General features: G+C 37.3%; 1 protein-coding gene across 2 annotated transcripts in view; it reads right to left on the reverse strand.

The window, feature by feature from the left end:
• Positions 1-1947: 1947 nt before the first annotated feature.
• The window catches only part of TMTC2 (transmembrane O-mannosyltransferase targeting cadherins 2), a 404595-nt gene continuing 392741 nt past the window's right edge, over positions 1948-13801 (reverse strand). The window contains exon 12 of one of the 2 annotated variants that reach the window (XM_086712717.1): positions 1948-3007. In XM_086712717.1, coding sequence (XP_086568843.1) covers positions 2978-3007 — 30 coding nt within the window. In that variant the 3' untranslated portion in view covers positions 1948-2977. Of the gene's footprint in view, positions 3008-7056; positions 9718-13801 lie in introns of those variants that run through there. The other variant, XM_025926374.2, reaches the window with a different exon arrangement.

Raw genomic sequence — 13801 nt, forward strand, 5'->3', positions numbered from 1 at the left:
TAATAAGGTGGGGGGACTTTTTTCTTTGTTCTAGCATGATGAATTGCAAAAGTCCCTTAGTCAAACTCCAATAAAGAGTTAAGTTTTATAAGCCAGGCATTATCTGAATTAGTTAATAATATTAAAGCTACTTAGAGAAAAGAGAAAAACATTCTCTTTATTCAATATTTTATAATATTGTCTCTCATTTCCCCAATTCACTTGAGAACTTTTTGTTATTAAATTTTTAAATTTTTAAATTATGTGATGTTAGTCATCAGGGGAATGCAAATAAATACCACAATGAGATGCCACTATACATCCACTAGGATGGCTGTAATCAAAAAAGCAGAAAATATCAAGTGCCGGTAAGGATATAGAGAAACTGGAATTTGCATACATTACTGGTGGGAATGTAAAAGGCCATGAGAGAAAAGTACAAGCAGGGGGCTCAGAGTCTCAGAACAAGAGAGGTAGGTATTCACAAAACCTGGGGAACAGCACCAAACACACCATGGAAGATGGGATGGCTCATCAGGTTGAGCTCAACTGACAGCTGGATTGCAAGAACAAGCTTCAAGAGGCCCAAGATTGTAACAGAAAAAATTAATACCAAGTTTCCAGCACTGACAAACAAAGATAAGGTGGCTGGGAAAATATGAAATTGTTGTGAGCCCACGTATTCTTATAATTGAATGACCTCTTCTTGTTCCCCAATCCTTTCCCCATGTAGGGATATAGTTGGAATCCATCTCTAGTTTTGAGTGAAGGCACTTCATATGGAAACACTCCTTCATCCTATCTGATCCCCAAAGACTAAGAATAAGAAAGGGGAGCGGGACACCCTTAGTGTATTGATTATGTCCATATCCATCAATGCCTGTCCAGGGTTTAAACCAAAGTCATAAGATTTGGAGAAAGACCAGTTTTCCTTCTGAATGTGACCTTGGGCAAGTCATATGGCTTTCCTGAGCTTTTCTTCCTCATCTGGAGTTTGGATTGGAGGATAATTATGTTTCTCTTGCCTACTTTGTCAGATTGTTTTCAAAAGCTAAATATAAAAAATATGAGGCCTTTTGAAAACTCAAAAATGCTCTGCATACAGAAAATATAATTACAATGGAAATAAGACATTCAGAGTGAAAGGATGATGAAACTCTGTTCATTCAGATTTATAGCTATGAGAAAGGCCCCACTGCCCTGACATTTCAAGAAGCGAGTTCAATGGAGTCGCCAGGTTGAGACAAAATGTCATCTGGGGAGCAAAAGCCAAAGAAAGGCGATACAACTGGAGTGTTACTGTGGTCACCTTATTTTCATCAGTGCTCAGAATTGGAGTGTGTTGTTCTCTGTACAAAATCTACATTGTTTGATCATTTTAATATCACCAAGAGGAAGTACATTTAAAAATAAAATATCTAAAGATCAGTGTGGTAATTCTTTTGATAATTTGGTAATTACCCTGAAAATGGAGGGTAACAAATCTACATTTGTCATATCTTCTCTTTATCTGAGTGGCATTCCATTTGCAGAAGGACAGGAAAGTGCCCTATATAAAAGAGTGATTTGATGAATCACAGCAGCTGCTTGATTGTGACAGGCATAGGAGAGTGTGAAAAGAGATTTGCTAAGGTGTTTATAACAGTATCTTAAGAAATGCCTTCCTTCATATCCTTTTGATTCCTGCTTGTCTGGATTTAAATCACTCACCCAAGGACAAAAGTTTTGCTCTCACTTTATTTCCTCTGTTAATCAAAACACCTCAAATTATGTCACATTCCCCATAATGATTTCCTCTTTGGAGGATCAAATGTTTGGACTTAGGTTTAATTGCAGACTTCCCAGCTACCCAGTGAGTGTGTGTGTGTGTGTGTGTGTGTGTGTGTGTGCCCATGCACACACACGCATATGACAGAAAGAAGGTGGACAAGATTGAAAGAGAATCAAATAGATCAGCCAATAATCATAAAGACTTGTAGCAAATATATTTACTGCTGTTATATTGCAATAGAAAAATACATGCTATCCATACTTTACAATGATTCTCTGACCTATAAAGAGCTTTCAGGTAGCTAGTATGCTCCAAAAATCTTTAATGGCACATAGAATGACTCAGGTAAAATAGAGAGAGAGAGAGAAAAAAAAAAAAAACTTGCCAATTTCTTCATGAAGGATCACCATCTAATACGTCTATGTGTCCTGGAATCTCACACATTGTACCTGCTGCAATAGGCAAATGAACTTTGAATCATTTGGACCTGATGCACCATGGTCAGGTCAGAAAAAATAACTGAGCACTGTCATCAGATGACAGGAATGGACCTTTGAAATGGGTTAATCTACCCTAATACTTCTGTGTACCACTTTTACTTAGACCAGCTGTGTTTGGTTAGGTATGCTTCATAAATTTATTCTGAAATGGAGTTCATGTCTTAAACGAGGGACCCAAACAGAATTTTAGTGATATAGGAGTTTCAGGCAGTAATATCTTCCATGTATGCAACCCATAAAGAATCCATGATCAAATCTTTCCTGGCAAGCTTTGTGTCTACCCTCCACTCCAAAGAAGAGATGTTTTTACAAACTCTGGATGGTTGGTATTGGGCCACGAAACATGTAACATATAGTTCATACTTCAACATGTTCCCTGCTACATTGGATCCATTGTGAATGTGTAAGTGTAGCTATGTCATTTGACTGCCCCAAACAACAGCTTCCTCATTTGTCAAGTGCAGAGGTCAAGTCAAATCTAATGTTTTCTCTTGCTCTCTGATGTCACTACTAGCATTTCTACGAATATCACTTTGTGACCACTTGAGAAATAGCAACAGACTGACTCATCTTCAACATCATTCACAGAGCAAACTTCTGGAACAAATACAAGTCCAAACAACCATTAGTTCTAGAAACAGAAGTGACAACAAATTAACCAAAAAATTCCTTGACTTACTTTGTAGAAAGAGATAGGCTTTGCTGGTATATTCACATTCTATAAATATCATTGACAGGATAATTGGGAGAGTGATACCTGATGGGATATAATAAAACATAATATTGATGTACTTTTCCATCTCATATAATACAAAATTATTCAATTAAATTTTAATAGAATGTAGTAACATCTCAATACTTGGTTGTGTAGGACAGATTTCTAAAGATATATTTTGAAACACCATAATTCCGGTGGAATTTCCCATATTTTCATTATCACAAAGTATACAGGCAAAGGCACATTTACAAAAGAGTAGTCGATTGTAAAGGAAACATAAAGTAGCCAAACAGTAAGCAAAACAATATATTTAAAATAAAAAGAATTAAAAAATGAAAACCTATTGAGATTATTAATTGTCTTAATGTAATTTAATAAGGTGATGTCTGCGGAGTTAAAAAATTAATTATTATTGTTAGAGTCAATATGGCCATTGTTTGCTAAAAGAGATTATAACAAGGTCCTACATTAAAATTAAAGGTAGTCACTTGTTTCCTGTCTCCATGAATACATACTCATCCTTCTCCTTCCTTACCAATTCTGATTTTCTGGTCACAAATGGCCTTTTACATGATACAAGAGAAGGATCCAGATGAAAGAGGCATTTTAACACTTTGTCAATATTTTTGGTATTTTTGAAAACAAATTGCTTGACTTCTCAATACATGTTCGACAACTTCATTATAGTATCTAGCTGCTCAGTGATATTACCAAGAGGAAGTTCTCGGAGGAGTTATTCATTTTGCGTCCTTTAGGATGGAAAAGGAAGACACATGATAGAAATTATTAGAAAAAGGGTCTCTAGAAGTCTTGAGCTATTACTTGGAACATGGAACTCTATTCTCTCCGTCTGTCTGGAGAATGTTTGACAGCTTTGTCTTGAATGATTGCAATTCCTGTCAAATCCAAAGGAGGTAGGAGAAAAATACATTTTAGATTGGAATAAATAGCCAGTTCTAACCTAGACTTCAATTGGTTGAACACTTTTTCATTGGTTATATTGTAAACCAATCTCTTATTTGTAACACTGTTTTCCCTATAACACAGTGGCTCAATTTTGGCAGATTACTGGGCAGCCCAAAAGGACACAGTCTCAAAAGTGTTCTAATCCAATCCTCCACTTCTATGACAAAAATTTAATTATTTCTAGCAGCAATTATTAGTCAATTCCCCATGTGTCTATCCATTCTCTTGCTCCTTTTAGGATCTCTAGACACTTTTCCTGAACACCATTTCAGATATATCAACTTCTTAGATCCCTATAGGTATTTAAAGTGACCCCATCAAGTCGTCTCACATATTCGTAACTGTTTATTCGACCTAACAATTTTCTTGCTAAACAAAAGCTCTTCTGTCCACTCTTTGGAAACAGACAAATAACACAATAATACCAGGGAGCAGTTATAAAAACTTGAGGAAATGTTTTGAAAACTTAGAAGAAAACTGTCACAGAAATTTCAAGTGAACGGAAATTTAAATCCCAGCAGTACATCAGGGGGAAAAATACATCTCAAAGCTCTACAGAACAACAGCAGAAGGCCAATATGTGGTGACGTGGCCAATGGAATGAAAGCCAACTCAAAGGCCTCTGTGATTACATCGTGCAGGAAGACCACCCAAAATGACATGGCAAGAAGGTTAAAGTCCTGGTCCACATGCATCTTTCTCTACTGCAAAGCTAAGCAGAGCAGAGTGAGTGCAATTGCATTAATACTTCAACTTTTCTCTCCTCACAGTGCATGGCAGTTCCAATGCTTACGTCGTTTTCTAGCAACACCCATGAGTTGTGAATAGTAGGAAGCAAATTCTATAATTTTGAAAATATTTAAGTGTAAACTCATATTCCAAAGGTACATAGGAATGAATTGGAATTACTGTAATAATTAAACTGTCCCCAGAAACCCAGTTTCCTCCCTTGTAATAGCAAACATAACGGAGACTGAGATGCATTTCCTTTCTTTGTACTAGAAATGATTACTATGTGAAAACGCAGCCCTAAGGTGAGAACATCAAGTGAAAAGAGTTATTGAATTCCCAGTCTCAACTTTTTAGAAAGTGGACTTTCAAAAATATCTAGTTGATAAGGAGCAAATAATAGATGGAATTCTAATTTATAGTGTATTTTATGTTCTACTCAACAGTGTGCCAGGCTGAAGGAACCATGCCAAAAAAGAAAGACATGGCCCCTGCCCTTACTGGTTTCAAAGCAGAGTGCTTTCAATCTAAGATAAAGCTGTACCTTGATTTAAAAAGAGACTGGGGGCACCTGGGTGGCTCAGTCAGTTAAGCATCCAACTCTGGCTCAGGTCATGATCTCACAGCTCGTGGGTTCGAGCCCCGTGTCGGGCTCTGTGCTGACAGCTTGGAGCCAGGAGCCTGCTTCAGATTCTGTCTCCCTCTCTCTCTGTTCCTCCCCTGCTCATGCTCTGTCTCTCTTCCTCTCTCAAAAATAAATAAACATTAAAAAAAAAATTAAAAACAGAATTATGCAATTACTGCATGTAGCAAGACCACTTAATAATTGAGATTTCAATAGCCTGTCATGTAACTACCACTAACTAGTTTGGGGAGCTTAGTTAAGCCACCTGGTATGGGGGAACCTTATGTTCTTTAGGTTGAAAGTAAATAGGTCTAACTACATGTTCACTGAAATCCTCTCTGGCTCTCACAGTCTAAATGTTTACATTTTTTTTTTTTTTCATGTGCTCCCTCTGTGTTTGTTTGGGTTTCTGTAGCAAAATACCAAAGACTAAAGCTTATAAGCAACAGAAACTTCTTTCTTCCAGAGGCTGGAAGTCTGATATTAAGGTGCCAGCTTGGTCACCTGAGGTCCCACTTCTGGGTTGCATGCTGCTCACTGTATTCCCATGGTGAAAGGGGCGAGAGACTTCTTTGGGGCTTCTTTTGTCAGGGTATGAATCCCACTCTTGAGGGATCTGCCCTCATGAACTAGTCACTCGCCTGCTCCCCCCACCTCCTAATAACATAATCTATGAACATACGAATTTTGGGGGGACATCAACATTTAGACCACAGGAATTGCCTTTAATCTTCATGATCATCTTAAGTGTGAGGGGTAGGGAATGTCATTTGTGGAAGATGGAATAGCTAGAAAATGCCAAAGGGGACGAGAAACCTCGTCTCCAGACTTGGGTTCACAGCCTGAGTGCTCACATGACACAGGGCATGTGAGCACAGGACACTACGGGGACAGACTTGCTGCTTGCTAGCTTTGTGACCTGGACAAGTTAATTTCATACCTCTGAGCTCTGGCTTTTTTTTTTTTTTTTTTTTTTTTTTTTTAACGTTCATTTATTTTTGAGACAGAGAGAGACAGAGCATGAACGGGGGAGAGTCAGAGAGAGGGAGACACAGAATCTGAAACAGGCTCCAGGCTCTGAGCTGTCAGCACAGAGCCTGACGCGGGGCTCGAACTCACGGACCGCGAGATCATGACCTGAGCCGAAGTCGGCCGCCCAACCCACTGAGCCACCCAGGCGCCCCTGGCTTTTTTTTGTAAAGCTGGAATACAACCTTGCACATCCATATGACGTTTAACATAAAGTAAAATCTTTGTAGCTAACTTTTATCCCTAATAAAGGGATTAGGCAATATATGTTATTATATAATGACAACTTTAACAAGACTATCAAATTTTGTCTAGAACCCAATGCTTTCTTATAACTGATACCTGAATGTGTTGTACTCCTGTCTCTCAACAAAATACTGTTGTGCTTTCCTCTAGGATCAGGACTTGAGTATCAGGTCTTCTAATATGGCCATTTTAACCAAATGACCTATGAATGAGTCATGCTTGGGATATTTCCGTTTCTATAGCTCATCAATAAAACAAAAATTGTGCCATCTGTTTTTGGAAGGTGGCAAATCTGGTGTTATAGGGAACCCTTAATATTGTTATAACGATTAAAAATTAATGATTAATTATTATTGATTATACATTAGCCATGATATGTCTCTGTTTGACTTTCTATATCTACTTTTTAAAACTTTTTTCAATTTCTGTTAAAATCCATGAGAACGTTAAGTGCTGTTGCTGTAGAAGATTTAAAAAAGGCTTATACAACATATTTGTTATCAATGCTTTATTGTTGAAAACAAAATTGAAATTCTCTGGCACATAAAACAATTATTTCTACAAAAGGAAAGCCTACAAATCTTGATAATTTATACAAATAACAGTTTCTCAAAAAATAAAACTTTAATTTAGTAAACTTGTCTTGTGCTCTATATTTTTAGCACTGTCTGCAATAATCCACCATAAATCCCTGAGCGGAGACATTTTTTGACCATGTTCTATAGCCCCCCGTCCCACCCTCCCCCCAAGTTGGTCAGTTACTAAGCCCAGCCCTGTAGTGAAAGGTGTCAGGGACATTTTGCTATTAAACATCCATGCATTTTATGACACAGGCCCAATTATTAATGCTACTTGGGGACTGGGTCAACTCGAAGTGCCTCTACTGTGCAATCAGCGAACCTATTAAGAACCAAGTGTCTGAAAGGAAGAACATTAACAACAAAAAGACATAAAATGTTAAGATTAGGAAGTCATCATAGGTCAATAACTATTTAAATAAATAAAACTGTTAGACATTGAATTTATCTTTATATCCTTATATTAAATTCCTTATTTATTTACTTATTTTTTTTTTTTTGCAATTGCCAATGTGTTAAAAGATGAAAAATACACTTCAACCCACACTTTTGGTTTGACCACGGGTTTGCTGTTGTTAAACGTTAAATATCATTCTGAAGACACAGTGATCTAGTTATAATTTAACTTTTTGGCCCTTCGATGAAATGTTTACAAAATAATATACCTATTAGGAGGGCCTTCTTACTAATGCCATCAACAAACCTCTCTCACTACATCTGACCTTTTTACAAAAACACTAATTCCGTAGGAACACTACTTTAAATTCTTTATCCCGCTTTATTCAGATACAGAGTAAAACATATAAAATATGGAGAAAACAAAATATGATGTATTTGCATGTCCAGCTTCCTTTTAGTGGGGCTGCTGCTCAATATATATACATGAAAGTTGAAGGAAAGGAGAAAAAAGCTAATTTTCAGTTGCAAAGAACTGACTTAATGAATCAAGTTTTGTTATTTTGCTATGGTAGAATAATAAATAAATAAATATGTAGGGTATTGTATAGCTACTTTCTCTATGAAGTTGATAGTGAACAGTTTTTTTTTTTGCAAAGTTAATTTTTAGTAGCAAAGTTTGCAAGTCAAAACAATGTTCAATAAATGTTTTTCTCTACTTCATTTTTACTTGTGTAATGATCACTGAAGTGGTTACTAATAGGTAAAGGAATAAAATACCAGTTTGCTAGTGAAAAAATAGTTTAACTGTGAAAAGCGCAAGGCAGAAGACCTAAAAACACACAGGCTGATGCTATACTGTAGCTCATTTTTTATGTGTTTTGGGACGAGCAAAATATAAAAAAATAATTCCTTAAAAACTTATTAGCATTGCTGTCTAGGAACCTATCAGAAAGTGATTAGCATTTTATACCAATTCTTTCCAAAATATAACATCACTGGCAACCATTATTATACACTCCTTTGTTCAGACTTGATTTTTTAACCATTAACCACATCTGGGAAGCACACAGCAACTTCCCTTTTGTCTAATAGCTGCTGGCTAGTTATTGGAATTAGAACACTTTTAAGCTCTTTTAGATTTAATCCTTATATAAGCATGTGCATTAACCAGCTATAGCTACTTCAAAAGCCTAAGAATTAATACAGTGAATTCTCCTAGGCAGTCTGGGGGGAAATGCTGGTGACATTAAAAATAAAAATTGCCTGCCGGACATGTAAAAGGTCTCCCCAACCTCTCCAGCAATGCCAGTGTGAAACATGGTTACCTCAGCTCAAACATTGAAAAGCAAATGCTGTCTAAAAGAAATGAAGACTGTGACATCCAAATAATAAAATGTTATGTGCCCTAGTCGGGAAACAACTATAGATTCTGACAGATCTTGACATACTTTAAAATTTTTTTTTTTTCCCCTAAGTTTCACAAATTGGTAAGCAGGCTGTCCCAAAGAGGGAAGACAGCAGCGTCAGGACAACCGGCCGGCACGCTGGGATTCACACGACACTTTAATTATTCCCTATTAACACTTGATCTTAATAGTTTAGCAGGGCTGAATGGACACTCTGACTTCCTCTCACAGTGTTTAAGGAACAGTATAATTTCTAAATTAGCTTTCAAAAATGAACAAAATTTGTAACTTAGATTCCCTGCCCACCTCCCACCCCAATGCCGTAAGATCCTGTTTTAAGTGCTCTGGTTTAATAATAGTTCTATGGGTAACAATTACGTCCTTCAGGAGGTTTCCAATGTTCCCCTTTTTGGTGTTAACGGCTGTGCCAACAGCAGAGTGAATACTCCCAGACGTGGCAGTGACCTCAGTGACCTCTGCCCCCATCTTGGAAGTCCATACCAGCTCTTGTCATAGCACTGCTGGGAAGTTCTGTTCACTAACGAAGCCAGCTTTAAAATATGGAGGAGGAGGAGGTACTGCCCTCCTGTGTCAGGTCTTGGATGTCTTTAAGCCTTGCTTTTCCATAATGTTCCACAGTTTGCGGAGATTGGACTGCGTGATGACATCATCTGGCTTGAGCTGCAGTGCCCGCAGGTAGTTGGCCTCGGCCTTTTGGAGACGGCCATTGAGATGGAGGATAGCCCCCAGGTTCATCAAAGCAGCCGGATACTGGAACCAGAGAGGGAGGGAAATGATTAAGAGGCTTGTTTCAAGCTTTCCTTCATGGAAGACAAAAGTTTTCATCCACTTATGCAAATGATTCCCTTATGTCTGGAGGCATTTTATGGAAGCAATTTAGCAATTTATACAAATAGATCAAGATAACTAGGAATAACAACAACAACAAAAAGTTTTCAAACAGCTGGTTTACTCTGTGCTTTAAATAGTGCAGGCAGCTACGAAAATATTCTTCTTTAATGAGAAGGCATAGGTTACATATGAAAACCTCGTCGCCTAGTCAGACTGCACTTTTCTAAGGAAACAGTTAAAAGTCATACAATTTCAGATAGAATTGATCTTCTTTTTTCAACTCAATGTCAAGAAATAAAAAAATTAAGTTGGAAAAGTTGACAAATTTATGTCCACCCACTCTGTTTGCTCTCCTTAGCAATCTTCCAGGCCATTTATACAAACATTAAGTAAATAAGTTAAAAAATTGTACAATTTTACTGATGTTTTCAGGGTAAACGCTCTGAAAAAAAATTTCAAATGTAACCACTAATGTCCTTTCCAAATCTAACCCAAGTAGTTTAATGAGACAAAGTTCTTATTTTTAAGTCAAATTTTTAAACTTCTCCTGGTGAATGTTTATTGTAAACACAGCAAAGTAAAAACATACCAAAACAGATAAAATGTGGTGCAGAAAAATGGAACCTTTGTCAGAAAAGTTTTTTATTATTTCTTTAAAGGTAGTTGTGAGTCTCAAACACAAAAATTTTTATAGTATGTGATATTTGCAATACAAAGTTATCATATGAAAGGCAAAGTTAAAAAACAAAACAAACAAAACTATGTACCACTAGTTTCAGACAAGGGTCTGCATCCCCAAATTCTGAGATATTGGTTGACAACAACAAAAGTCCTTCCCAAAGGGAAAAAAATTTTTTTTTGCTTGCTATCTACAAATAAAGGCAGTTCTGTTCTTGTCTTGTTGCTCGAACTTTCTGGCGAACATACAGCAGCTAATAGTTTGGCAGTTACACAAATGCATATTTCAAATATCAGATAAAACTAAATGTGTTTATGCTAAGATTGTGTTTTCATTTTACAGATGGTGTCAACAGAGTAATTGTCCTGGCCAACTCTGTGATGCAGTGTAAAATAATTCACAATAATTTTTACAATTTAGTATTTTCACAAAATGCATGCATTTTTTCAGCTGAATTCATGTGACTCCACTCTTTACTGTAAAAACAATTATTTGTGAACCAAAAAGAGTGCTAGGGGCAGGGCTGAATAGCTCAGAATAAACCAACTGGAAAGAGATGATCAGATTTGGACTTTAAGAGGTCTGGGTTTGAATTCTTGCTCAACCACTGACTGTGACCTTGGTGAGGTGCCCTAACATATCTGTGCCCAATTCTTTCATTTATGAAATACCAAAATAACATCAACTTTTTTTCATGTTGTCAGAAAGATAAAATGAGACATTTAACAATGTGGTACAGTACATGTATGTAATAGACTTGCAAATGTCAAGTTCACTTTTCCTTCTTTTCATCTGCTTGAGGTATATAGCACATGCATGTTTTTATAAAAACATTTTTATGTTTTTATACATACTTTACAATTTTTATTCCAATGGCTACACTATATGTCTGTGGATGTACAGCAAAATCCTCTTAAGTCCTCAACTATAGGGCATTATTTTCAAACTTGTCTACATCCTCTTTTCTCTTCCAAAAATAATGTTGCAAATATAAGCTATTCCTGACCTTCAAAAACCTTTTGGTCAGGATGACGCCATACTTATCAAGAAAAATACAGACGGTCAATTTCTAATTTTAAACCCCAAGCCAAATAAACATAGCTCTAAATTACATGTGCAATCAAGGTCCACACTGGAAACCTAAAACACCACCTACTCTGTCTTCCTAACAGAACTTTGTTATCATTCCACCCATTATTATCTTGAGTCGTTCGATGCATGGATGCATTTCTCAATTCTATTCCCTCACGGAGCTCAGCACAACTATCAATAAACAGCTACTACAGTGACGGCAAAGTGTGTTCACAGCCTGAATTACTAGAGATGCTAAGTAGATAAAATGTTCAGACTTCCGCTATCCTGAGTGGGAAGAGAGGAAATGGAGACAGAGAATCACGGTTGGAGACCATTCCTGGCTAACCAGAAATAGAAGAGGCCCAGCGACAGGGGCTGAGAGAAACCAGATGGCTCAGTGGGATAGTCGTTATTTCTTGAATCACTTTATTATTAAAGTATCTGTGCCTAACTATAATCGCAACTCAAGGGGATTATTAAAAATACTCAAAAGTTACAGAGTCACAATGCCTGAGTGCCAGGCCAGCTCTGCCCCAGAGATGTGTGCACTCGGACAAGTTGACGGAACACTCGAGACTTCAATTTCTTATAGAAATGAATGATAACAATACTTGCTGCATAGAATTGCTGCTAAGGTTACATGAGAATACAATATTATTGTCTTTTTCCTCTTCTTTTCTGTCTCCCTATCATCTCAGAAACAGAAAGCAGAATTTCCTGTGAGTGTGCCTGAGTAACTACTGAATCCAAACCCTGTGGATTTGTGACCTGGCTCTACCTTTACTAGCTTTATAGACTTTCTTAGGTTAAACCAGAAGAGACAGAAGTGAAGACAGGTGGTGAAGTAAACCAAGCCACATAAATAGGCTTTACTATTGCTACTGAACTGCAGCCCAGATTCTTCTGTCCTCAGAGTACTTCAAGTCACTTCTTTCTTTAAAAAGAAAAGTTAATATTAATCTAAAATAACACAATTAGGAAGTGACATCTGTCATCAAAATGAGTTCTGAGTGCCGGTTATCATAGTGTTTTTGGAATAACTTTAATTTTGCTTTTCTAAAAAAAATTTTTAATGTTTACTTATTTTTGAGAGAGAGAGAGACAGAGAGAGAGAGAGAGAGAGAGAGAGAGAGAGCTGGAGAAGGGACAGATAGAAGGAGACACAGAATCTGTAGCAGGCTCCAGGCTCTGAGCTGTCAGCACAGAGCCTGATGTGGGGCTTGAACCCACAAGCAGGGAAATCATGACCTAAGCCAAAGTCGGACACTTCACTGACTGAGCCATCCAGGTGCCACATGGAATAACTTTAATTTTACATTAGCATGTTACTAGCATGTTTACATTAGCATGTTACCCTAGCATGTTACTCATTAAGCAGAAATAATCAAAAATTGACATTATGGGGTTAAAATGGGATAACAGATCCAATAGAAGTTCACATATACTCTTTAATTGTGCTTTTTTTAAAAATGTTTATTTGTTTTTTAGAGAGAGAGAGAGAGAGAGAGAGAGAGACAGAGAGTGAGCAATGGAGGGGCAGAGAGAGAGGGAGACACAGAATCTGAAGCAGGCTCCAGGTTCTGAGCTGTCAGCATAGCGTCTGACACGGGCTTGAACCCACGAACCATGAGATCATGACCTGAGCCGAAGTTGGACACACCCCACTGAGCCACCCAGGTGCCCAACTCTATAAACAGTAAAAATCCAAGTAAACTAAAAATGCATATGTTTAAGAACATACTATTTTTAGGCAGCTATAGATTTCTGTGTTTAGATGTAACGTATTTTTCTGAATATGTCTATCTCACCAGAGTAAAAAAGAGTTTTTATTTTACAAACCTACAAACTTACATCATTATGCAATGCTTTTAAAACATCACTATAGCCTCTTACTTGAGTTGAGTGGAGACTGAGGAAATTTGCATGTATGCTCAAAAGTGACCTAATCAACAAGTACTTAGGTACAAGCCTTAGGTAACTGCTTAAAACTGTCAACAGTTACTTTGACATAAACAATTTCATGTGTTTGATAAAAATTTAAGAATAAAACTCAATATAGACCACTTTCTGTTACATGGTTGTTTTCTCTCTTCAAAGACAAGCCTTCACAGCGCGACCGGGGGTAGCTGACTGGATGCCCAAGGGACTGAGTGCCTATGGGTCTTCTAGCCTTGCCTCTAGTCCAGGAAGTAGCATCAACATCACCTGGGAGCTTGGTAGAAATGCAGAATTTCAGGTACCAACCAGCGG

The sequence above is a fragment of the Puma concolor genome, chromosome B4 (assembly GCF_028749965.1).
Source record: "Puma concolor isolate L17-30 chromosome B4, mPumCon1.1.hap2, whole genome shotgun sequence".
NCBI classification, from domain to species: Eukaryota; Metazoa; Chordata; class Mammalia; order Carnivora; family Felidae; genus Puma; species Puma concolor.